This window comes from Microtus oregoni, unplaced genomic scaffold, assembly GCF_018167655.1.
Source record: "Microtus oregoni isolate MIOR12 unplaced genomic scaffold, Mior012 000017F_ref0000208, whole genome shotgun sequence".
Taxonomy (NCBI): domain Eukaryota; kingdom Metazoa; phylum Chordata; class Mammalia; order Rodentia; family Cricetidae; genus Microtus; species Microtus oregoni.
This window is the reverse complement of record NW_024543076.1, coordinates 33113934-33141483: the sequence shown is the minus strand read 5'-3', so window position 1 is coordinate 33141483 and position 27550 is coordinate 33113934. Positions and strand designations below refer to the sequence as shown.

The 27550-nt window shown below is 47.3% G+C and overlaps 1 protein-coding gene across 1 annotated transcript; it reads right to left on the bottom strand.

Annotated features, from left to right (window-relative positions):
• Positions 1–160: 160 nt before the first annotated feature.
• Rdh10 (retinol dehydrogenase 10) lies at positions 161–26325 on the bottom strand. The gene is made up of 6 exons (XM_041667753.1): positions 26037–26325; positions 24365–24600; positions 4615–4713; positions 3538–3683; positions 512–643; positions 161–430 (listed from the first exon to the last, which is right to left on the bottom strand). Exons 1-6 carry the CDS (start codon positions 26323–26325, stop codon positions 307–309), a joined length of 1026 nt encoding a protein of 341 aa, XP_041523687.1. The 3' UTR covers positions 161–306.
• Positions 26326–27550: the final 1225 nt, after the last annotated feature.

The window sequence follows — 27550 nt, the reverse complement described above, 5'->3', positions numbered from 1 at the left end:
CAGGAAACACACTGGAGTCATCATTTCTAGACTTCCTTGTTCATTACAAAAATAATGATGTCACACAGTGCTTGTCTAAATACTGGACTCATTTTTGGGGCCTTGTCTAAAAAAGTCCCCATTGGCAGAAACCCAAGCTCACATTTTTCCAGCACTCTAGTCAGTTAATTTACATTTTATTATTTTTTAAAAAGTTGGTTAGAAAAAAAAAAGTTGACACGGGGTTAGAATCCAGAGACCGTCAGCACTGCTGATGTGCACAGACCGGACCATCCTGACCGACATGGCACTCCGTACAAAGCAGTCTTAGATTCCATTTTTTGCTTCATTATTGTTTGTGGCTTGTTTCCTTTGCGCGATGAAGGGGTACATACACTTGTCAGCTCCTAGAAATCGGTACATGCACACGACTGCTTCGAAAGGAAGGATGCTGCAAAGGAAAGGCACAGTGAGCAAATGGTGGGCCGTGGTCCCCTCGGCTGGGGCGGCCGGATGGAGGGGGAGCAGTTACCTCTTCATGAAGGTCACGATGTACATGAGGCGTGGGGTGCAGATCATGGGCTGGTCGGTAAGGATGGCCCGCATGGCCTGCTTCACACAGTAGTCGGGCTTCAGAGGGGGCAGGAAGGGCTCGATCTCTTTTCTGGAATTTATATTCAAAAATGAAATTCACAATTAACACGACTTGGAAGACTGAAAACAATACATCAAAATACTGTGATGTCAACTGAGGAGCACGATTTTTAGAACATTTTGGTTCCTTCATGGTATTTTTGTTTGCCTCACATTTTCTACTATAAACACACTTCAATGTATGATCTAGTGAATAAATTCAGAGAAAAGTAAGCAGAAGGAGTTGGCTTTTTGGTAAAATGAGATGAGGTTACTGAGATGCCTTGTAAGCTGTATCTCAATCCTTCTAATGCTGTTCTCTGAATAGAGAAGGGAGCTGCTTGTCATGAGCATTAGACTAACAAGTGGTGCAGCTTTCTGCATTGGTGCGGCTAAAGCGGCATGAGCAGCAGGCAGCCTTTCCCGGCCTCACTGCTATAGCCTAGGAGCCTCTGAGGTGAAGGAAGCACACCGCAGGCTCGTGGGCACAGCACAGCTCTACGCAAAGGATAAGAGGCAGACCTGGGATTCAATTTCTTGTCTCTCATTTTCCTTTTCGAGCTTGGAACCAAAACCAGGCCTTGAACATGTTAAGCACATGCTCCAACACTGAGCCCCATCTCAGGCCCTAGAGCTAACTTCTCAGTCCAGACTTCATGCCAGCTGGAGCCTGAAAAGCCCAGACCACTCTCCATCACTTGTCCGGCTCAGTAAGTCTACAGAAAAGTCCCCAGCAAACAGGGGGACTTGACCATTGTCCTTTCACCCTTCAAAGATCTCCATGTCAGCAAGTATCCCTGCTGATTCACAGGTGGGTTCACTCTGTTGGGAGCCTTGGCAGGTAAAACCCAATGTTTAGGAATTCATATTCCCATATGCCCCTTCCCAAGTGTGAAGGAATCCATTTAACTGTAACTGTAAATAATTTCATCTTATTGGGCTGAGTCTAGCTGTATATACTTGTTAGGGGGAAAATGCTTTCAAGACTGTAGACTCCGTCTGTAGTGTGACATTCACGCAGTTTGTAGCGTGACGCTCATTTGGTCTGTCGTGTGACACTCACTAGGTCTGTCGTGTGACACTCACTAGGTCTGTCGTGTGACACTCACTAGGTCTGCAGTGTGACACTGTCTGTCGTGTGACACTGTCTGTCGTGTGACACTGTCTGTCGTGTGACACTGTCTGCAGTGTGACACTGTCTGTCGTGTGACACTGTCGTGTGACACTGTCTGTCGTGTGACACTGTCGTGTGACACTGTCTGTCGTGTGACACTGTCTGTCGTGTGACACTGTCGTGTGACACTGTCGTGTGACACTGTCTGTCGTGTGACACTGTCTGTCATGTGACACTGTCTGTCGTGTGACACTGTCTTGTGACACTGTCTGTCGTGTGACACTGTCTGCAGTGTGACACTGTCTGTCGTGTGACACTGTCGTGTGACACTGTCGTGTGACACTGTCTGTCGTGTGACACTGTCTGTCGTGTGACACTGTCGTGTGACACTGTCTGCCGTGTGACACTGTCTGCCGTGTGACACTGTCGTGTGACACTGTCTGCCGTGTGACACTGTCTGCCGTGTGACACTGTCTGTCGTGTGACACTGTCGTGTGACACTGTCTGTCGTGTGATACTGTCGTGTGACACTGTCTGTCGTGTGACACTGTCGTGTGACACTGTCTGCCGTGTGACACTGTCTGCCGTGTGACACTGTCTGCCGTGTGACACTGTCTGTCGTGTGACACTGTCGTGTGACACTGTCTGTCGTGTGACACTGTCTGCCGTGTGACACTGTCTGCCGTGTGACACTGTCTGCCGTGTGACACTGTCTGTCGTGTGACACTGTCGTGTGACACTGCCTGTCGTGTGACACTGTCGTGTGACACTGTCTGTCGCGTGACACTGTCTGTCGTGTGACACTGTCGTGTGACACTGTCTGTCGTGTGACACTGTCTGTCGTGTGACACTGTCTGCCGTGTGACACTGTCTGCCGTGTGACACTGTCTGTCGTGTGACACTGTCGTGTGACACTGTCTGTCGTGTGACACTGTCTGTCGTGTGACACTGCCGTGTGACACTGTCTGTCGTGTGACACTGTCTGTCGTGTGACACTGTCGTGTGACACTGTCTGCCGTGTGACACTGTCTGCAGTGTGACACTGTCTGCCGTGTGACACTGTCTGTCGTGTGACACTGTCTGCAGTGTGACACTGTCTGCAGTGTGACACTGTCTGCAGTGTGACACTGTCTGTCGTGTGACACTGTCTGTCGTGTGACACTGTCTGTCGTGTGACACTGTCGTGTGACACTCACTAGGTCTGTCGTGTGACACTGTCTGTCGTGTGACACTGTCGCGTGACACTCACTAGGTCTGTAGTATGACACTCAGGCTTTTTAGAAGGGAAGGTATGGTGACCCTCTATGACACTGATATTGTTTCATACCCAGGACAAAGTCACATTTAGGACTTTTCTCCTGCAGCTATCACCTGCCAAGACTAATAAATAGTAGAGAAGTAACTCTTAAGGATCTAGCGTCTAAGAAAACTCCCAGGTATCTGTGTGTCCTCCTGGAAGATGGAGAAAAGCCTACTCCTATCTGATACTCAGGATTAATCCATTAGTATCAGCGTGGCATCAAGCCCTCATTTGTCAATCTTACACATGCACGTTAGAGCCTTCCCTTCCTTCTCTGTAGCTAGGTCTCACAATGAGGCCCTGGCTGGCCTGGAACTCACCATGGAGACTAATCTGGTTTCTGACTTGTGACAATCCTCCTGCCCCTTGAGAAGTGCTAAGGGATCACTGACGTGTGTCACCGCACTCAGCTGGTGCTGACAGTTCAAGTGCAAGCCTGGCTGATGAGAGATAAGTCCATACATCTCCAACATTACTCTGTTGTATTAGAAGGAGACAGGTTCCCACTGACCTGATTCGGCAGCCTCTGAACATGCCCGTGTCTACAAGGTAAGGGCAGACCAAAGTTGTTTTAATTCCATCCTTTTCAGCAGCCTTTAGCTCATGGCTCAGAGATTCGTGAAAACCCACAACTCCAAATTTACTGGCACAGTAATCCTGAGTAAGAGGAGAGAGAACAGAAATGCTAAGTCTGTGCACAAGCTCCCAGCTGATGTGCAGCTTCCTGGTGCTGTCTGGTTAGACGTTTACTATGAAGGTTACAGGTGACGAAGCCAAGACAAGGAAGCTGTCTTCAAGGACATATATCTGATGTGGTTCAGAGCAGAAATAGCATCTTCCAGGCAACAACAGAACAGAAGAATGCTTTTTGCCACATCAACCAAGTATCATGTTACTTTGGGGGAAGTCACTGCAAAGGGTTCTATGAAAGCTAAAAGGCTGGAGTGAAAAAATGCAGGGAGCTTCTCTTTGAAGTGCCTGGAAACCTTACAAATGGCCTCTTGTTTAGCGAAGGAGACTGAAAAACCTGTTTGTTACCAGGAGAACAAAGATAAGTTAACTTGGGCTATAAGCTGTTAGGATCTGAAGTTAAATAGCAAGAGCCATATCTTCTGAACTTCAAACACAACTTGAGAGCATATGATATAGGAGTATTTGCGTATCTGCAAGAAGCGGCGTTTCGAATTTTCCAGGCATCTATAGCCAAGTCTTAGGGAACAATGTGTGGAGATGTTTTATAATCTCAACCCAGCTGAGAACGGGTTAAGAAGCTGAGATCTACACACTCATAGAGCACCTGCCCCTGGCCATGGCAGTTCACCTTTGACCTCACTTATCCGTTCTCCCCACATTGCCGTGCCGCTCTATGGGTCCATTCTCAACCCTGTACCTTCTACATCCAGCAAGGCTGCTGAGGAAAATGGGCTCCGTCCCTGCCCTGTCTTCTGGGTTGTGACAACTTGGCAAATTGGTATTGGTAAGTTTACAGCCAAGGAGAACCCCTCCTCCGCAGCTGGCCTGTTTTAGAGGTGTGGTAGCAGGTCTCTTGTGATGTGAGAAGGAAGGAAATGCTTTAGAGCTGACAAACCTCAACTCCAGCAGTGCTGAACAACCCCAAGGAGCTCGCGACCGTCACAATGTGGCCATGATTAATCTCCAGCATCGTGGGAAGAAAGGCCTTAGTGGTCTGAAAGAAGCAAGATGTAAGCTTTAGAATTGACATGTCACATCCCCTCTGAAGCCCAGATCACAGGACAACCTCAGAGCTGTAAAAATGACATCTCCCAGTTCATCTGAAAACATCTTCCAGCTATCAAAGAGAGACCTTTATTCTTAAGTGTCTGGCTAACTTAGCGCCATAGCATTGCCCTGCTAGGCCAGCTGTAAGCCGGGACCAACAAAGCTGTAACCCAAGAGCTTTGGGGGCTAATGTCCAGAGATGAAAAGAAAGTCATTAGGAGAAGGTTCTTTATCACCTTTCGAGTGATAGAGATCTGCTAATCTGAACCACTCCTGGGTCACAGGGCCTTCTCCTGTCATGCTCCGTGGCTCAGCTGTGTTCTGGTCTATGAGCAGCTGCCAGCCTGCCCACCAGCAGGTGCCTCACAACAATGTTTCCAAGGTGGCAGATCCATGAATGAAGAGCCGTCCTAGCACTCTGCAACACCTAAGGTTTACAGTCTAAGAGACGAGCAGGAGGTAAGGTACTTTAGAACATAAACACTGACAAAGCTCAGAGCCATTTTAGTGAAAAAATAGTGTCATGGTGTGAATGCCGCACTGCTGGGAACCCAGAGGAACCCGAAAGACCACAGTCCACTGTGGAGCACATGCAGGGTCTTCCCACAAAGGCAGAAGTCCACCCCTCAGGGTAGCAGATGATAGAGCAGGCCCACAACAAGGTAGCAAAATCAGACATTGCATAGGCTTCTTATTAAACTACTGACTCCTGTCTCCAAGACATAGGCAGTATTTAAACAAAAAGATCCCTTGAATTACTTAAGATGATCTATAAACCATCCCACCAGGCTCCCAACAGTTTTATAACCTGCTTCTTAAAAGAAAGCAGCGAAGAGCAATCTGTCTACTGTTGAGTTATGGTCTACTTCCAGCACCGGTCCCCATGATTTATGAACTTACAAGACAAAACACTACACAGCCTCCTCTGAGAAGAGCTGCGTTCCATTTCAGACACTTTCCTGCTGAGGTATCAGAGTCTGCGCACGCATTTCTAGTGCTTAGATAACTTGTGTGCACAAGATCAAAAACAGTGGTCCCATTAATTCTGAAGCTTTCCACACTCCAAGGGGCAGTTGCCAGATGAATCTTCAAGTGACTCAAGGTCTTGCCCAGACTGTTTCCCGCATCATCACAGAGCACCCATCCCCCAAACGACATCCCATTTGCTTGGGGCTCTTTTGGAACCCATGCCAAGCTCACTCTCATCTGCCAGCATTCCTGTCCTATAGAAACCGAAGTGTAACATTCATTACTCATTTACCTTGTTTTTAAATGAGTTTCAAATGCTCAACATCACTGGAATCTTCAATAATAACTTTACTAAGTTTTTTTTTTTTTTTTTTTTCGAGACAGGGTTTCTCTGTGGCTTTGGAGCCTGTCCTGGCACTAGCTCTTGTAGACCAGGCTGGTCTCGAACTCACAGAGATCCGCCTGTCTCTGCCTCCCGAGTGCTGGGATTAAAGGCGTGCGCCACCACCGCCCGGCTAACTTTACTAAGTTTTAAAATTCCTATAATTCTTTATTTATTTTAGTCTTTGAGTATGTGATATCAGAGATTGAACCCAAAGAATTATGTGCACACCACTCAAAATACAGCCCCAGGTCATGTGGTTTCGTATTGTTCTAGACCAGCTTGACTTTGTCTACACCCTAACATATCATTATGTATTTTACAGTGTTTTGATTCTGCTTGTCTTATACTTGTCTGGCTATCCCAGACAAGCTCAAAGACATAGCTCAGTCAGTCTTACAAATACTGGAGCCAAATCCTTCTCATACCACATGGACCAGCGCACTGTTGCTGTCCGGAACAGAACACCAATGCTTTGGTTTCACTGTTTCTCTGGAGTAGTAAACAGGAGCAAGGCAAATCCGATACTAATAATTACTTTGGTCAGTTGGCATTCCAGGTCACTTAAGGGCTCAACTTCAGGCTCTATAACTTACATGCAGTGGTTATTCCACAGAACTGAGGTAGAGGAGTTTGCAGGAGCACATACATTTCGAACTAAAGTAGAAGGTATGAAGTCTTAATAGTTACATCTCCTGAACGTCTAGTTAAGACTAATGCCTGCAGATTAATTAAAGGGTCTCTCATTGAGTGGCCAGACAGACTGAGTGGCGAACACCAGGGATCCATCTGTGCACCCTGCCAGCAGCAGCAGACTTAAGATCCACACCACCATACCTGGCCTTTATTGAGTGCTGGGGATCCAAGCCCAGGATCTTAATGCTTGTATAAGCAACACCTTATCAACTGAACATCTCCCCAGCTCCAGGGAAACATCTTCTTAACCTTCATCTGAGGTCACTTCTAGGGACTTGTGAGCCAACCTAAAAACTTACCTTAAGCTGAAAGGGAACTTACTATCCCAAATCTGCTGAACACTCCAGCTTATCCTGGCCCACCTCAAGTGTGCCCAGAGCACTTGTGTAAGCCTCCAGCCGGTTACAAGTGCAGAGCGACTGCAGCGCCTGACGCTAGTCCAGGGAAAGACCAAAATTCAAGGCACAGTTCCTTCTGCGCATATTACCATTTCAAATCATCACAAAGTCAAAGGAACCTAGTCACACCGTTCTGAGTTGAAGGGACTGTCTATATTAAGTTTGCCTAGTGTTGAAAGACAGGGATAAATTTAGTGCCTTTTAAACTTTTTTGTTTTAAAAGTTCTTAATGCGGGTAAGTACAAGGACTTGATATTAAATGCTAAGAAACGGCACAGTCTAAAAAGCCAGGAAGATTTTGGTCTTCTTGCTTTGGTGGCCATGTTCAGCAACTGGGCTGACTGAGAACCCATTCACACCAGAGTAGGTGAGATTCTGATAACCGCTAGGCCATATGTGCTAAGGGCCTGTCTAGAGGCATTAAGTAACTAACCCAGATCCCCAGCACAGAACAGGGCAGGTGACAAGTTCCCAAGGTTGTGACAAGGTCTCAACTTTAATTTGTTGCAAAGTTCTGAAACTGATTAATGTCCCTTCCTCCCTCCAGGAGGGAGTCTGGTAATATTAATGTATCCACTTGACAGGCACTCCCCCGACATCTAGTATTGGCAGGCACTATGTAGGGACCTGGCCAAGCAGCCATTAATGAGCCATTCCTCCACTCCTGTCTTTGAGCACAACTCCACACTCACCTGTGCATCAGTGTTTAAGTCAGCTCGAGTTTACCTTTTGCATAAGACGGTGCACAGTGTCAAAACAATGTGATTTGGGTCTAATTTTACTCTGATGCCCTTGGTCCATCTCACCCACCTGCAATACTGTCTGGAAAGCGAAGGTACTCTGTGTTTAAGGGAGTGAACAGAAATAAAATCCAAATATGGCCAAGTAACTGGTCTTTATGTGTGCACTACCGGAGAACTGTTTGAGTGGCTAGTAACAAGACACGGAGAGGAGTGTTTTGTTCAGATACAAACCTCTTTTTAGTCTTAGTCTTTACAGTGGCAGTGGTCAATATTCAATTAGAAACGCATGACTTCTTTACCTAACAGTTACCTCTGAATGAAGGAATTGGAACGTGCCTTTGTATTATTTACATTTTAAGACAAAGGCTCATATTTTTCATTTAGAAAGTGTCTAGTTGTAGGTGAAGCTATAAACCACTACACTCCTGACGATACGCATTACAGTTTGACCCTAAGAGGTGAAGCCATCTGAGGCCGCACAGTCTCCCTGCAGGTTTCGGGCCGTTTGAATGAAACTCTTACCAGGCCTTCCCCTTTGCGAGGCAGAGACAAGCCTGAGGTACTCAGTACCCATGTCAGGATCACTCCAGTGCCCGCTGACGTCACACGTGACTGCGCACTGCGGCCGTGGGCAATTACAGCTGCCACGAGCAACCCCACCTGAGGTATGAGCTTTGCTAGTAGATAAAGTTAGACCCTTACTTTGTAAGAAAAAATACTGCAAATGGGTGAGTAGAAACCATGGCATTTTCAGGAATTTTCTGAAGTAAGCTTTCCTGTCTGATTCTTCTTGCCCTCAACAGTCTGCTAGATGACATCTGAGATAGCACAGTATACTCCGTCCTTGACACAGCTTGACAGCACAAAGAAATCTGGCACTTGGCAATGAATTATTAATGTGCACAAATATTGTAGCATGTGTGAGGTGGAGACCAGCGAAAGGTGAAGTGCTAGTTGCCATGACACCAGTCAGTTCAAGCTAAGGTTCATCATCTTCACCTTTGTCTCAAAGAGTCTGAGCCTCGCGCCTAAGTGACTTCAGGTATGAACTTGAGCATGTTCTGCATGTGTGCTCTCAAAAGGGACAACTCAGAAAGTCGCTGACCATCGAGCGTGTTGAGACAAGAGGATCTAGATGGGGTCTTTCAGGCTGTGTAGCCAGGCCTGATGCCCACAGTGGTTGCTAAGGTTCCCTAGGTCCTGATTTTAATTCAGACAACTGTACCCTGCTTTCTCTTCTCGCTCACACGTCTGAAAGAATGGAGGAAAAAAATCTAGTGTCCATCAGAGAAGCCACAGTTGGTCACAGCACCGGCAACTCTTAGTTGGGACCTAGGACTGTTTAGTGTTTGTGTTCCCCGCTCCCCTCCCCATTTGTAAAAATGAAAACTTTAATTGGCATTCCATGTTTCCGTCGGCACAGTTCCTCAAGGTCCCTCTTCAGAGCTCTGGGCACTCTGGAAGGAACTGTTAAGGGTCCCGTTTACACTTTGAGCAGGGTCTTCCTAACAGAGAAGCAAGGGGCTGCATAGGGACACTACATGCTGCAGCTTGAGCAATCTTTGAACGCTTGAGCAATATGGTGAAGTTACACCAAATTAACTTCCAACAGCCCGCTGTCCAGACTGTTCTTGGTGCTCTTAATGACAGACTGGGCAGCATGGAGCCTGCAGCTGCAGTGTCAGAACCAATCAGGCTCAACGAGAGGATGTGGAAAGATGTGGAACCCGGCAAAGGCTAACTTCTGCCATCTGGAGACATCGCACGGTGGAGGCGCAGGTGAGACACACAGAGTGTGCTCCATATACCTGAGCTAGTTCAGGTTCACGGACACGAAGGGGAAAATTAATTTCTTTCAATAGAAAAAGGATTCACACTACATTTTTATGCATTTGCCAGACCATTCCATGAACAATTTCAGAAAAGCTATCTTTAGAAAAAATTCAAAGTATTTGTCTCTCAGTTGAATATTCAAGGATAAACAGAAACTCGTTTCCAAGTGGGATAATGGGAAATGGGTTAATAGCGCTGACATACCTAGTTAAGGGTTTGCAGATCTCCACACGGCAGCATGATATACAATTTAGGGAAGGAAAAATAAAGATGAAGGAGGGGAGGAACAGAAAGAGGAGTAAAACCAAGACTGCACTGAGCAGAACTTTCACACATGGAAACGTTGTGTCTCCCCAGGAGTAAACCTCTTTCCTTGTACTTTGCTCATTCTATCTGTGCTACTACCAGAGTCTTTACCAGGCTCACAAAAGAACACTCTGCTTACTTGCACGACCATCATGGAATCTGGCGGTGCTGCTCTGTGAAGCCTCAGTCATGTCTCCTGGAAAACTGTGACTCAATCGTGAAAACCTTTGTATATGTGTATTTGTGTGGGTGCATCTTTCTGTCCCCCTCTCTCCGTCTCTGTGTGTGTGTGTGCACGCACACGCCTGCTGGGGGTAACCTCCAGCCACTCTTTAGGAGCCATCCACCTGTTATTTTCAGACAAGGCCCCTCATGGGAACCTGGAATTCACAGATAGGGCCACAATGGCCAGCCAGTGAGCTTCAGGGATCTGTGAGTCTCCATCTTCCTGGTGCTGGGATTACAAATGTGCACCACACCTGGCCTTTTCATGTGCACGGTGGGCATTAAAACTTGGGTCCTTAGAAGCACTTTACCAGCTGAGCTATCTTCCCAGCCCCTGGGAAGGACTTTCTAAAGCACTACAAAAACAGCTGACTGAGTTTGGAAGATAATAGGATAAATCACTAACATGCCCAAAGCATACAAATGCTGATGCACTGCACTCTAGGTAAGGAATGAATGGCTAAATATTTTGAATTTTATAAAGTTGAAGGTATCTGATGAGTAAATATATATCAAACTTTAGAACTTTGGCCACAGACAAGTGATGCTTGATAAAAGCAATCTTTATTACAAAAATACCTATAGCTAAGAGATAAAGTATATTTGCTAGGAATGTACTGATGAATTCTTTTAGATGCAGTTGACAGATCCTGCTGTTCATGTAGCTGCATGAGAACCTGTGCTCCCTGTCCCAGCTGGGCTCATTTGCACAGGCAGAAAGGTCTCTGAATAGTTGTGCAACAGAGCCCCGGGGCACTGGAGCCTGGAACTACTGTTCTCTTAGCCTGAACACAATGCACATGTTACTGTCCATTAAACCGAGACACAGCATTTGTTTTAAAGACAGAGGGGAGCTAGAGAACGTCACGAGAGTCACATCTGTTCTGGTGTTGCAGACAGTTCTGACTGAGAAGCTATGGACAATGGACTGAAAGCATCAGCAGTTAATACTTGCACATGCACAAGAAGACTCCTACAGTTGCCCTGCAACCAAGAAGCTAATAAAAGCTCAGCCTTTCAAATGAACACCTAGATGATGACACCATTAGTTATTCAGCAAAAATAAATGCTTCATTAACTTGTCTTCCCACTGTTAAAGACGGGATGAATGTAGCCCAGGGCAGAAGCTGTGGTTCCAACATTCCCTTACAGCGTAGGACCTGCTGCTACACAGAAAGATCAGGGAGGAGGTGACTACACTCTATCTGTTGGGAGAGTGCACTGGTCTTCGGGATCCAGAGCCTACAGTCCCGACAACCAGTTACCTAACCTTCCTGTCTGGCTGGACAGAGCTCATTTGTGATACAGAAGGGGACCTCCAGGACTTATGCTCCATGCCCACAGACTCCTTCATCCGTCCCTCAACAGCAAGAACTCACAGCACAGGTCTTCACTCTGCAGCATTCCTTGCCTAAGCCTCTCGTAAATGACTCAATAAGGAATCAACTCTATTACTGCAGCTGCCAGCATCTGGTGATCAGTAAAACATCGACTCATTAAATATTTATTTGTTGTCGTGGCTGTGCCTTTTCACATAGTTTAACATGCATTCATACCTTTTATCTATTAAAAATTACAAACTGTCTGTGAGAAACACTTATCATTATTCTCCGTTTTGCTTAAGTCTGTGGCAGTTCCATGTGTTAAAAACAATGAACATGGGTTTTGAAATTCTGCTTCCTCTGCTCCCCAGATGATCAAAGGAGAGGTCCAGGAGCTCTTAAGCTCGGGCCCCCTCGCCTATTTAACAACTCTTATGGAATAATGAAAATAGCTCAGAAAATTGCAGCCATATCACCTGATGAGTGGCAGGCTGTTGCCCAATGCCATGCCTCACACTTGTGCCCCTTCCCAGAAACCACAATTAAGACAGACACTGGTTCTGTACTAGTGACCACAATTAAGACAGACTTTCCGAAAGGCAGACACTGGTGCTGTACTAGTGACCACAATTAAGACAGACCTTCCGAAAGGCAGACACTGGTGCTGTACTAGTGACCACAATTAAGACAGACCTTCCGAAAGGCAGACACTGGTTCTGTACTAGTGACCACAATTAAGACAGACCTTCCGAAAGGCAGACACTGGTTCTGTACTAGTGACCACAAATAAGACAGACCTTCCGAAAGGCAGACACTGGTTCTGTACTATGACCAGGAGCTACATCCAGAAGGCACAAGACGCCCACACCAGCTTAGCCACTGCAAGCGGCAGGATGTCTTTGCCCCAGTCCAAAGGCCCTATGGCCTTCAGCCCTTGTAATTCACACATGCAAATAGTTCACACACTTCACTGCTTCCAACAAGTCTTTAAAGACTTCTTTATTTAGCACAGGGTACATGTAATCAAGGGGTTAACGCCTGAAAACCTATGGCGTCTGTGCTGAGTTAGATGCTGCTAAAACACAAAGATAAAACACTTGTGACTCTCGTGAGAACTTTAGGAATTATAGAAACCACCTTTCCTTTAAAACAGTGGTTCTCAAATCCTGCTGCACACCAGAACTATCTGTGAAGCTCTTCTCCTCATGTCCAGGCCACACACACCATCTATTCCACAATTCCCAAGGGGGCAAAGCAGGTGGGACATACTCCCCGGGGGACTGCAGAGAGCAGCGGGGGATCCAGTGCTATAGCAGAGCATCTCAGACTCAGGACCACCAGGAAGTTTAGTGTCTTAGAGGCACACCTCGGGATGCTGGCGGAACATGCCTCTCATCTTCACTCGATGCCAGCTCCATCAAGGCGACAGGAAGAAATGTTTCCAAAGGTTGCCATGCTACATGAAGGCAAGGCTGCCTCCTAAAAGTCATTCTCTAAGGAACATGGTCATCAGTGAAGAATGCATATATACATATATATGTACATATACAACCAGAGTGATTTTCTTTTAAGGTCAGGAATACATTCTATGCAAAAAAAAAACAAAAAACAAAAAAACCCTACAAATTTGTGCTATCCCATCACGTTTAGCTTCTATGGCTTTACACTACCACTTTACAACTAAAATCTTTTTGGGAAGTAAAATAATGCTGAGGATACAGCTGGGAACTGAACAGCATTACAGGGTTGTGCGTGCGTGTGCAAGTGTGATGCAGGAGTTCAAGGCCGTACACACAGGGTCATTGCTTCACTACTGAGCTGCATCCCTAAACAAAGAACACTAAACAGTAACAAGAGGACTGCTAAGATCACATTAGTCAGCTCCAGCTAACCCACCACAAATGCTATTATTAAACTGTGAACTCCGAACAAGAAAACGTCCTTTTAAGTATAGCAAGTATACGTGACACCCTCCCCCATGGCAACAAAATGCCAGGGTCCTGGGCTGGGAGCTGGGACTCAAGGAGAGCAGCACCGGTGATGCCCCGCCCACCAGCCCACAAACCGTGGCCAGAGCTCACTGCAGTTCTTCATTTTCTGCCACTCAGCTTATAGCAGAGGGCAACAGTGACTTGGAGAGACAAGCTGGACTTGCTCATTCCTACCCTAGATCTGAACCCAAATTAAAACAAAACAAACAAACAAGCAAACAAACAAAAACCTCGCTGGGTGTGGTGTTTTTCTGGATCCCAGCACTGAGGCTGTGGCTGGAAGACACTGAATTCCAGGCCAACCCAGGCCGTGTAGCAAGACCTTGTCTGAAAAACAGGAGATAAGCCACTTGCTGTGCAGTGGGAAGACCCTCGTTGGAATCGTCAGGGCATAGCAGTGTGTTTGTAGTCCAAACAAGAAGACTGGAGCAGCCTAAGAGGCTCAAAGCCAGCCAGCATGGCATAGCCAATGGTGAATGAGAACCTGTCTCAGGGTGGAAGATGAGGAGAGACACTCAGGGTTGTCCTCTGATCGCCACAGGAACACTGGTATGTTGTGGAATGCACACATCTGCCCGCACACACACGAACACACACACATACACAGAGAGAGACAGAGATAGACACAGACTTTTTTGTTTGTTTAAAAAAAGAAATCTTGATGAGGGTGGGCTCTATCTACAGTGTATGACAGGACATTTGCCTAGTTTAACAGGCTGGTTAAGGAAAAGGGGAAGAGGCTGGTTGAGGAAGCTGGGAGGAAGGATGAAGACCTGCTCCTCTCCAGACAGAGATGGTACAGCGATTCTCAGAGGAGAGCTGCCACTGCTGTCATTCTCTGCACTAGCATGGCCCCACTTCCATTAGAACAAGGTCTCCAAGACCCAATATGGTTCAAAATCCACAGATGCTCTGAAGGTGTGGCTGTCGCCACTGTGCAGACCTGAGCAGCTCAGTGCCCCTTCCACTTCCTGGGACAAGTCAAGCCCAGTCCATGCTCTGTGAGCTCGTGAGCTCACCTGGGAGAAGATGGCGTCTGTACAAGTCAGGTGCTTCCGCAGCAGTACCAGCTGGTGAAAACCGCAGGATTTTCAAAATCCTCGATTAAGATTTTAAAGAGAAGTCTTAGAGTGATCTGAAATTCTGATCTCATAAGATGCTTATGGAACAGAATAAAGATTTTTGCATTTCCCAGGAGCTAAGCAAACAAAAACTAGACCCATGCTGACTGAAATTCTGCACCAAGCACTCATAGGCCTTGCTCGCCCGTCCTTGTAGAAGAGGCCTTCTCATGTGCTCTCCTTCAGGTCTCCTCTGCAAGGCTGACATAAACCAGGAAGCGAAGGAAGGGAACTGGATGACCATGGGTGCAACCACATGACTCTCCAAGATCTTGGCCTCCTCCAATGTAGGCCATGGGAAATTACAGGAAAGGCACAGAAAAACCCAGAGCTGGACGTTAGTAATAAAATTCTAGTGTGACACTGATTCTTCAAGCTACAATTTTACATGCATGTCTAATTTATAGAGCAAACTTTCTGGGGATATTAGCTAGGGTTAATAAGTCATTACTAAACTTACCATGCTAATAAAAAAATCACATTTGAAGATTCTTACATTATACCAGAGGGCAAAGACTGTAAGTGAGTCACAGGACAAGCTACTGGACAAGAGCTTTGAACATTAGTAACAACTTTACACGTCCTAACTTGGAGCTTTCGGGCGAGGGTCTGGGTCCTACCGCCTGCCTGGCTTCCTTGTAGAAGACCTGAAGGAAGTCTCGCTCTACCTCAAGATGGCTGTTTTAGCCACCGATGAAAGGATAATAGCGCTATTTAACTCAAACTTGCTGCAAGGCTCAAATGAAAGGTGAGTGTTTCTGAAGAATCTGCCAGTTCAAATACCATATAAAAAGCCCAGTGAATGGACGGAGGCTTGTTAAGGACATGCTTGTAGGCTATTTTGGCTGAGTGCTGTCTATTTTTGGCTGGCTTGCTCGTTTCTTTCTTGAGGCTCCCGCAGTTCCTGGTTCTTACTATGTATAGCTGCCAGTCCTCCCTGCTCTCCGCACAGCACCAGTCCGTACTCTGGGTTAGAACCCGGATGTTAGCACAAGAGGAAGCCTGTGGCTCATGCTGCTGAGCAGTTGTTTCACACGCCTTGTATCCCAGAGGATGCTGGGAAACAGAAGCAACACTTCACAGTGACACCTCTCCTCTAATGCCTTTCCTCAGTCCTTCTGGACTGAGCACAGAAAACAACTGTTTTAACTATGAACCAAAATAATACTTGAATGCAGGTTAAAAATACTCACTCCAAGTCTGTGCAGAAGTATTGAAAATAACTGATTAAACCAATTACCCTCTATGTTTCTTTCCCAGGAGACTCAGAAGCACCCCATTTAAAAGCCCTTGAGAAAGCAGCAGGGGGCAGTATGCTAATTACAATTTGCAGGTGGGAAAATCGAGGCTTTGAATGTGATGTTTCACTTGTCCTCAAAATACCCATGTGTTTATGTAACTTACACTACAAATATTTTCCCAGTTACACTGATTTGGGAAGTGTTATTTTGAGCCTCATTGCTTAGAATAACACTAAGAAACCAAACCTTGTTAATATTCAAAAACTCAAGTACTAAGGTATTTGAGGGAAAAGCAACAAATTCACATTTTATGCAAGCAGCAAAAGCATTTGTGTGATCTTGGAAAGCTTCACAGACCAAGTAATTGGTCTTGTAAAAACCCAAGTTTTGTTTTCAAATGTGAATTCCTTCTAAGTGCCTTGTCACTGAAGGGGCTGGTGTGGCGGTCAGGGCCCCCAGCAACTGTCCTTGCTTGTTAGACATTCTAGCGGCATTTGAGGACGCTTCTGTGATTACCAAGCAGACTCACATTAGTTTCTGAGCATGTTGGGGAAAATGCGCCCTGACAGGTGTGAACTTGAGTTTGAAGGGAATTGATAAATACAATGGAAAGGAAAAAGGAATTGCAAACAGGCCACACTTGGGAAGCTCATCGGGTAAAACAGGCCAGCATTCCTGTGGTGAAATCCTTCTTGAGAGGGGGATGTGGAAGGCTGCACAAACCCAGAGAACCAGGTGACTGAAACTGGTTGGCCAGGTGTATCACGGGAAGTGTGACTAAACCCTGAGGCCATGCTCTGCCAGCCAGGGTTAAGTCACAACACAGGGACATTTTCTGATGCTGCCTTCCTACTTTAATGTCAGAGGAAGAAGCCAAAGCTCCCACCCCCTTAGTTACTTGCTAATTATGAGGGAGGGGGAGGGGAGCCTGGAAAGAACTTCCAGGACTGCAGACAGATGTCAAGGGGCAAGGCCCTCTGAGTAGCTAACATAATGCATTGCCCTCTGAGATAAGGAATCACTAATTAACCCAAACGAGATTAACACATTTTAGTCTGAGTTTGGGCATTACAGGCTCAAACACTGGATTTAACTCACTCAAGTGAGACAGGAGGTAGATCCCTATTCCTGAGGACTGTTAGACTTTTTTCTCCCCACACTTTCAAGATTAATAGCCAAGGGTCCCTTCTCCTAGGGAAAATCGAGTTATGTTTTATGTTTGTAGGAAATAAGATATAAATCTGACCTGCCATGACACCCCCTAGTGGAACTTTAGCAAAGTACAGTTTGGGGGTCCCAAAACATCTTGGATACAGGTTATTTTTCTAATCCAAAATGCCTACAACAAGAAGGGTTCAGAATTCCTCCATATTTGCATATGCATAATGAAGTATCTTGGGGATGGAACTCAAGTGTAAATGTAAATTTGTTTGTGTTTCTCACATATACTCAGCACATATACATAGCCCAAAGGAATTCGATGCAAATATTTTGCTTCTGTTTTGACCCTATCATATACATATGGTTAAGTGTGGAACTTTCAGGTTTCTGATCAAGGTGCTCTTGTTTCTGGGGACTTCCAGTTCAAGGCTAGGGGCCAGCACCACAATCACCTGCCCACCACTCACCACTGAATAGAACAAAAGCAAGCAAGTAAATAAATGAAGCATGTGCTCTGCAAATTCCCCCAGAGTAGGGATCCGAAGAAGGCAAGCTGGCTGCTCGCCTCGGCTCAAGAGGCTTAATTTTAGTTTCTGAAAGAACTGAAGCAGAAAGTTAGGCAACTCCGCTATTATTTATATCCCTTATCCCAAGAAAAGCCTTAAATAAAAGGGATTCCTACTTAAAATTCTTCTACTTCTCAAGTAAGATTATTAAAGTGCTCCCAGTAATTTTCTGATTGTCGTTAAATTAATTCACTGAGGTCAGAGAATCAACCCACTCGAATTTGCCAAAGGTCATGAGTGGCTCACAAACAATTGCAGCAAAAACAAATTTAAGGGACAAGAATAAACGGGGAGAACATGGGTGGCTGTACGTTTAAGCACAGTGTCTGCAGCTCTGCCCCTGCCCCAGCGACTGGCCCTGCGATGAATGGCTAAGGACTCTGCCAAGGGCTCTCTGTTCAGCCTTTCTGAAGAAGCTGCTCAGGGAGCTAGCCTGGTATGGGTTAAAGAATGCCCCACTCTCCCACGCCTTTTAGATTAATTTTTACCTGGGCAGATAATAAATAAAGTCCCGGGCACAGAAACTCCAGGCATAGAGAACAAATACCACTTTGCTTCAAGAAACTGAGAAGCACCAGTCACTTGCGATCAAACAACAAGAGGTCATTCCTTGGACCATGACTTTGAGGACTGTCCACCAAGGCCTGCCATTTACAGATAAAGACCCTGTTGCCTTTCACAGGTGTGACATGCATCTGCTTGTCCCTGAGACTGGAGTCACTCTGCAGCCCAGGCTGCACCTAACTCACAACAATCCAGCTGCGGCCTCCTAAAATTTGGGTTTACAGGCTTAAGCCCCCATATTTGACATTGTTTGGAAAAATCGATTTGATTTTATTGTCTCCCAAAAAAGCCAAACTCTTCTCCAGTGCCAGAAGCACCTGGGAAGCATGGCTACACGGGCTCTCGCAGGTCAGTCGAGTGTCTAGTCCAGCAGAGACAGAGAGTGCCAGGAAACAGAACAGGTGCTGAACTGGGAAGACAGATGTCGTTCAAGACACCATGCTTATGGCCTTCGACTTTCCATTGTGAGCAATATGGTCACACTTCAAACTCAACACTGCTTAGATAACCCTGGGTTGGGCAGCAAGGAATAGACACAGGGAAGGACGTCCTGGGGTCTTAGAGTGCAGGTGAGAGGACGTGGAGGCATGCATGATGGAGTGGACATTTGTTCAAAAAGGTCTTGGTGACCAATGAATGCGCACAGGACACACAACTGCTGTCAGGCTCGGTGACTCAGCCAGAGTAGGGAGTGAAGGGGTAGGGGGCTGAGCATCCTCACAGGCTGGAGGACAAGAGGACAGCCAGGAGGAGCGTGAGCTTGCCAAGGGCCTAGAAATCAGTTAGGCCACAGATCACCCAGTTAGATAGAGGCACGGAGAGAAGGGTGTGAGCACACAACACCGAGGAGCCAGCGCTTTACCATGGAGAGCTAAGATGTGGAGCAAAGGGGAGAAGGGAATTGCATTTCAAGGAGGCGATCAAGGCCACATTCTGAGAACACAGGCTTCCCTCTGCCAGCTGAGAACACACGGCACTGGCTACCCAAGTCTGACAACCAGGCACAGACCAAAGATGGAGTAGCACTTTTAGATGAGATACCATTTTCTTCCCTGCTTACACCAGGATGCAAAGTACATTTTATCATGTTGTAAAATTTGACTTTTAGGGGCAATAGATTTGGCCCAGCATATATCAATATAGAAATTCGAAATTCACAGAGCATGTCTTATTCTGAGTACACAGTACAGCTGTGCACGCCCCAAGCAGCTGCCAATCTAAAGAGAAGTCTCATCAGTGTTCAGCGACCGCCAGAACCCGACAAGGTAGCCAACACGGACCTCTGCTCAGCCACCACCTCCTTCTGCCCTCACACGGCTATACACAGGACGTCTACCGGGTGCCAGGAGCCAGTTCTGGCACACTGACGAAGAGGCTACAAACTCCACATTTTCAGCAGCTACCCTGAAATAGGAAAGTGATCATTTCATAAAAGATTTAGTTTTATAATATTAGAGTATGACAGAGAAAGAATTAGACAAATAATTTTATGAGTACTTTAGAAAAAACACAACATTTAAAGTCTAAGAGAGCTTAAGCCAACTAGGTTTTTCTAGTCAGAGAACACAGTATATAAGATTAAAAACCAGTAAATCACATAAGAACGCAAACATTAACGATCATCAGGTACAGTGGTAGCGCGCTAATGTCTTAAGTGCTGCCTTACTCTGATCTAGCCAGTGGGCTCTCACTTCTCCTGGATGGATTCTACTAAATAGACTGCAGACATTTAGATATAGATAAATGCTGAATTCGGTAATTAGTATTTTAAAACTGTGAAACCTTTTAAGTTAAGTGGTCTATTAATTAACTACCAATTATCTTGTCTGACTACCATATCAATAGAAGTAAATTACTGACTAGCTATCTGACAGATTTAGTCCTTTACCATGGAAAATCTCTACTGCACATAAAAGGCCTGAGGTTGAATGCTTTTGCTTTTTCTCTTTCTGGTAATCCTGGATCAGTTTGCCAATTTGATAAAGGCCAAATGCAGCTCCCTGGTTTAAAAGGACCTATGGCTAAACTCTGGCTCAGAAACCAACCAAGACTCCCTCTCCGGAAAAAAACCTGAAGAGAAGCTAATTTAGTTATTTCAGGGAAATGCGAAGCTGCAGTCACTGTGTGGAGGCCAGGCTGTAATGTCACTTGGTGGATGAGAGGTGTGTTTTCAAGTTCTTGCCTCTCACGGAGACGGCATTTGTGTGAATGACTTGGATGCTCATGGTAGACAAGCAGACTAAAGCCTACCCCGCATCATCCATTTGCTGACTGGAACCAAGAGAAGGCTCCTGGAAGGTCTGCTGGTGCAGAACAACTCTGAAGGCTAGCGTCATAGCTGACGGCACAGCTGTGCCTTCCCGTCTGCAGAGTGTGTGTGCTCAGAAGGAAGGAAGCAGCAGCAATACAGGCTCTCCTGCGGAGGCCCGGGTCACAGACAAGGAATGATGGCTGCCATGCATTCAATCTGTGTTTGATTCACAGTGCTGTACCAGCAGCTGTCTTCTTAAAAGACCGAGCCTTGCACCTAGGAGTGGGCTCAGTATGCTACGGAAACAAGAGCACACAGGAGCAAGGGGAGCAAAAGTGTGGGTAGGAACTGAAGGAGACAGAGACAATGAGTGGAAGGCAACCCCGACTTGAAGTCAATAGCTTGGTTAGTCCAGCATGATGTTTCCCTGCTCAGAAGACAGCATGGACCCATCTGAGTACTCTCTGAATAGGTTACCTTCTAAATATTTAAGCAGAAGCCTTAATATGATCAAATATTTATTAACTAAATTAGAATGCAGTTCCAGGTGTGTGTGTGTGTGTGTGTGTGTGTGTGTGTGTGTGTGTGAAGTGGGGGTTCGGCTATAACAAATTGCCACCAAACAATCTGTCACCAACTTTGTTATGTGAGGCACAAAGTTGACAAAATTCTTTCAGAAAACACTTACTATGCGCCAAAGGACAAAATGACAATATATGCCACAAAAAGCAGAAAAGGAAAAAAAAAAGTTATACACAGTTCATTTAACTGTAGCATCACTAGAAAAGTAGGGATTAGGCCAGGAGTGTAGCTAGGGGGTAAAAAGCCCCAACATATGCAGGGGCTCAGAGAACAGGGTGTTGAAAGGACAGTCCTAAGGCTCCTTACAGCTCCCAAACCCAAGGTACCAGTAAAGGCAGGGGTTGGGAGGGACGCTTACATGGCCATCTTGAGCTAGACCTTAGAGGAGCAGTGGCTGGAGCTGGCAGAGCACCTCCAAGGTGGAGTCACGTGCTATTCTAGTTCCTCCACGACTTCAACTCCAAGTCAGGGTCAACACAGTTGTAATTCTACGAAAACACATTGACTGCTAGTTAGAAGTCTGGCTTAAGATGACCTGTCCAAATGGTGGAATGTACTCTGCTCAGCAGACCAACATTTTTACTGGATGGGGCAACTTCTTTTCCCAGCCCAGGCACAGTCAAAAGGCACACTGGTTATTTCCTTCTGAAGCAAGAATGGCGGGAGCCAAGGCAACACATCTCTGCAAACCTACCACTAACATTTTCAAACAAGAAAACCAGAAATGGGGCTGGAGAGATGGCTCAGAGGTTAAGAGAGAGCACCGACTGTCCTTCCAGAGGTCCTGAGTTCAATTCCCAGCAACCACATGGTGGCTCACAACCATCCATAATGAGAGCTGGTTCCCCATTCTGGCCTGTAAGCATACATGCAGGCAGAACATTGTACATGAAATAAATGTTTTTTTTTTTTTAAAAAAAAAAAAAGAAAACCAGAAATGGAAGCTGAACTCAAGTGGCGTTCAGCAATACTTTTAAACCCCCGCAGCAACCACCGTAAAGATTAAAAGCAGCCTTCTTTTATGTTGCAGTTGCTAACTCTCAGCTTCTCTAAAGGTTTGCGAAGTCTTGGCAAGAAGTCAGAAATTCCAACACTAAAATGAATTTTCTGACTCAATATTGAAAATAAACTCTTAAGTTTAGATGCTTAGGGGAAAAACAGCTGGAGAATTCAGGAGCCTCCCATAGTTTAATACAAAGTGATGTCATTACCAACCAGGCTTCCAAGAACTCCCTAAATTGTGTGGTTAAGCAACTCATAGCTCAGCGAGGAGGTTAGGAAGGTGCAGTTCACCCTTGGTGCATGGACTCGGGCACAGGGGTGCGATCTCTCCCTATGTTACAGAGTGGGTTTCCTTCAGCACTCTAAGTCAGCCCCTAAATTTCATGTCTAAAGAACTGCTGCTGCCCTGAGGCATGCATTTAACCCAAGGCTGCACGGTTTCTCTAAAAACCTGGGTATATTTAAAATTGTACAAGTTAGAAAAATGATTTGCAGAGAATAGTCAAGAAGGTGATACTGGAGGAAACTTGGTGAAAGTTGAAGTTAATAGTTAGGAAATCTTGCATCACCTCAAACGTTACTGAGGGGGAAAATCAGTGTCTAGTTAATACTAATCTTCCAATGGATGTGTCTGTTCTCAAGGCTGGTGAGGCAACTGAAATCAGCTGGAATCTGTGGCGGCTCAAACAGGGAACTTACACTGTACCCACAGTTTGTTTTTTATTTCAAATGCTGACCCTCATTTTGTTTGTTTGTTTTGGAAACAAGGTCTTGCTCTGTAGCCCTGGATGGCCTGAAACTCAGTGTTATTAGACCAGGCTAACCTTGAACTTATAGAGATCCATCTACCCCTGTCTCGCAAGTGCTCAGGTTAAAGGTGATGTGTGCTACGCCTTGTCTGGGGAGTTTTTTACACTCAGAATTATAAACACGTAGGATTCCTGACAAATTATCCTGCCAAGTCCATTCAGTTGGCCCTTACTAACTCATGGCTGTGCTGTGACACTTGATGCCTGTTCCTGCAGCAGCAAAAAACTTGTCTGCTTTGCACACCGACTGCACACTTATGTACGTGTACATGTGTGTGCTCATTCTCCCACACCGTTCACTCATTTAAAATGCCACGATGGGTGAGTTCAGCTTATTCATATGTTCATTTCCAGAAGCTTGGAAACAAATTGCATAAAGCTCATGTTTCCAAATAAAACATTAGGATAAGTTTCATCCAGGACCAGAGAAGAGCCTTGATACTGGACAAGCAATATCTGAATACTTCAGAAGACAGATTAAGTTTTTAAGCAGTTGCTAAAACATTAATGAGGTTTAATGTGACCTGTTTAGGAGAAACAGCCCTTTGTTGAGTTCTATTGGAAGACATCTCTGCCTATGGGGGTAAAACCCTATCTCCTTACCCTTTCTTCTTCCTTTCCCCTTAGTGCAGGGATATAACCCAGGGCCTTGCACATGCTCAGTTAACACCCTACCACTATCTGAACTACTCTCAATTCTTCTTGGTTCTCTTTTACTGGATCATTTCTGACTACATAAGGAAAATACAAAGAAAAAACAGTAAATCATGGATCAACACGACATGCTCAGAGTTGGAGGGAAGGTGTCGCATCTACCTTTATTGACAATCCAGCTAAAAAGGTATGGTCCTCTGGGAACTGAAGCCCCCTTGCACTCTCTGGATGCTGTAGGGCTCACAGGGACTCACAAATGCTCTTCCCCTCTCTGCAGTTCTTTCAAGATGACTCCTCATTTGAGAGGCGCCAGATAAAACAGTCCTGAGATGTCCACCATCTGAGCAGTCTGTATGGCCGATGGATGCTAAGTAGCTGCCAAGGTGGCCTGGCCACTCCCAATTAACCACAGACGCTGATCTCAGAATTTCTGGCACTTTCTAAAATGTGGCTGAGCAGTAGTTTGGAAGCCTAACCCCTGACTTTATGTATCCATAAGAACTAGGGTTTTCTAAACTCAACAGAAAGCTAAATAAACAAAGCCGGGGCTTACACTCCCTCTTGTTATTTTAACAGCAACCTTTCAAAGTAGTTCACCATCATCAATTTCTACCTTCTTAAGGAACACTGAAGGGGGCAGTTTAAAATACCCACCAGACACGGCGGGAACAGCTCATTAGATGTGGAGGGGTGCAGGTGGCTTTCATGCTGGCACACGAGTCTGTCCTTCCGAGCCTTCTCACTGAGGACCCAGGAATAAAAACAAAGACATTGATATTTACCCAGAAGTGTGCATGGCAGTTGACCATCATGGTTCTCTCGATGAGCTCATCAGGGCATTCCAGGAGGTGATGTCCAGAAACCACACCGGCATTATTGACCAGGACCGAGACCTCACCGACCTCCTTGCGGACCCTTTCAGCTGTTAGGTAGACATTCTCCCTCTTTCCCACGTCACAAGTGTAGGTAAAAACCTGCAAGTTACACGGGGGCAGGATTTCCTCCTCACCATTGCCAGCTGTCCTCAGAATCCAGATGAGGGGAGGATGGAAGAGAGAAGGGGTGCAGAGAGTGAACCACATGGCAGTCAGCAGGACAAAACTCATACAAAGCAAAAACACTACAGTGAGCTTCAAATTTCTAACACCGTAATGCTTGCCAATAATTCAGCTTACAGCTGCCTTCCTCCCCCGAAAGTCTTTGGGAATTACAGCAATTTACTGGACAACCTTGCTTAGGGGAAAGTCATGTAATTGTGGCAACTCCAATACAAGTAGACCACATGGGATCAACTTGCTGGAGCTAGACACCTGCAAAGAACTGAGCTCAGCCCAGAGAATAACACACATTACACATTCCTGGTTTCAGATGGGGGTGGGAGGAAGCCAGTGGCTAGAAAGCTCTACCCTCAGAACAGAAATCCTCTCCAAGGATCCTCTCCAAATTGTAAGCAACAATATGAACTCATTCAAAGCCAGGAAATGGATGAGAAGTTTCTAATGAAAGAATGGAGGTCACTGGTTTGTCTTTAAACCGATTCCCTTAAGAATTAATCTCACGGATGGAGTTTAGAAGTTAATGTGCAAGTTTACCACAGTAGAGTTCAAACAGCATAAAATCAAAATCCCTTCCCTAAAAATGAATATTTCTTTCTCTCAAATGTGTTGCCTCTCCATACTAGCTCTGAAAATGTGACATTCTGAATCTCACCTAAAAAGCACAGGTTCTGGTAAATTAGGTAACAAATGATAGGCATGGGGGAGAGCAGGCCAAGTCAATCTGGCCACCACCAAATTTCCCAGAACAGGATCTATAGCTGATCATGATCCTCACTTAGGTTTACATTTTTTTTTCTCAGATGCACACTAGCTGTTGAGCTCATAAAATGCAGAGTGGGGTACCCCCAAAACCATGAAAGAAGTCTACCCAAGGTCTGAAACACTGAAGCACCTTCTTTCTCAGAGGAAGGGAATCGCTCTCAGTTACTTAAGGATGGGGAAACAATGTAATTATTTCCCGGAGCTAAAGTTATAGTGAAACGATCCACACAGCTCTAGCCTAAGCGGCCCAGACCTCACAGAAACAGATAACTGCTTCAGTTCCTTGTGGAACAACTTCCCAAAGACACTTTTAGCTTCCCATCATGCCACATGCAAGCCAGACTGGGAAACTGCTTTGGGATCTAAACCTGTGGTAGTAGCAAGATTCCCCCCTGCCCTCCACTATTGGCAGAGTTTAGGAAAGCTCAGCGTGGCGCCAGAGAAACCTGGCTTTAGCGCACTTCCAGTCTTTCAACACAGAAAACAGTGCTCTCTTATCAAGGGGCAAATTCCACTCGCCTTTGGAAGACCTGTGGGTGTTCTTTTCCTGGAGAGCGGGGCTGCCCGTGACAGTAGGGTGTGGGGACCCTCCGGGGAGGGGAGAGGTTTGACCCAACAAAGCACGGGCCATTACCTTGCAGAGCAGCGGCGTCGGCCGCCTCCAGGTCCCGGTAGATGTGACGAACCATGCCTGCAGTCTCCTCGTTGCTCTGCGTGTTGATGTCCCAGAGAACCAGCTGTGCCCGGCGCCGGGCAAACTCCAGAGCGAAGAGGCGGCCCAGGCCGCTGCCCGCGCCCGTGATGAGGCACACCTGGCCGGCCACGCTCTTCTCCTTGGGCCGTACCAGCCAGCGCGCCGCGGCCAGCACGAACGCCCACAGCACTTTGAAAGTGACCACGAAGAACTCCACCACGATGTTCATCGCGACGTCCCGGGTCCCGCGCGAGTCCCAGCACCGTGTGTCCTCACCCTCCCCGAGCCAGACAGCCCAGCTCCTGGCCCCGGAGCGCTTGTCACTGCGATCGGGGCGCGAAGCGTGCGCCCCGAGTCCGCCCCCGAAATGCCGAGAGGGGCCGAAGTGCTCGGGGGTCAGTCCCGCCCGGCCACTCGGCGCGGTGGCCACGGGCTGTGCCTGCCGCTGCGGCCGCCCGGCTCGGCGCCTCCTGCTGGCGGCCGCTGGCTTGTCCCGCAGCGCCCAGCCGTCCGGTCCCGCTGCAGCAGCGGCGGTGACAGCCACGAGTTAGGCGACGCGCGCTGCCTTCATGACCAAGCCGCCGACGCCCGAACGTCCCCTGCGCCGCTGCTGCGGCTCCCTCTCCTCCTAGGGCAGGGGTGCGCCGGGCGGGTGGCTCCGGGCGCGGGAGTTGTCAACTTGACTCAAGTTGCGGGAGGGTGCGGGCAGCGCCGGGAAGGGACGACTTGTGGGGCGCACGAGAGGGCTGCCAACCGCTCGAGGTGCCAGCGCGCCTCGGGTCCCCTGCCCTGCACTCGCGCCGCTGTCACTCGGGCGCCGGGCTCTGCAGCGGAGCTGTGGCCGCGAGTCGGGGCGCTCTCCGCCGGCTCTGAGAGAGCTCCACACACCGCGCTATATAACCAGAGGGAAGCGCCGGCCGCTGCAGCGGCAGCGGCCCTCCCTCCGCTCGGCCCTCCCCGCCCCCGGGCGCACCCCGCCCCCGGCCCACCTCCCCCCCCCCCCACCGCGCCCTCCCTCCGCCCGCTGGCCCCCTCACCGAGCGGGGCAGCCCCTCTCCCACGACCGTGGCCGGAGCCTCCCGCCCTCGTCGCGCTTCTCCTTGCGGCTCACGCCCCCTGCCGTGGGTCGCCGCGGCTGGCTCCTGCCGGGCCCCGCGGTCGCCAGAGCACCCCCCATCCTCCTCGGACCGTCCGGTCATCGCTCTTGCCCGGCTCGCCACTTTCGCCAGCCGAGGGACTGTGGACTCCGCGGCCTGCGATCAGGCGCTGCGGAAGACAGCCACACTGGCGGGCGAAACGAGGACCTCGGGAGGGTGGCCGGGGTGTGGGGGGGAAGGGAGCAGGGCTGCGTGACCACGGGCGGCAGAGAGCCCGCGGAGGTGGCCGACAGTGACTTCGTTTCTTAGTTAGCCGCTGAGGGACGTGAACCCCCAGACTCTAGAGAGCCTCACGGG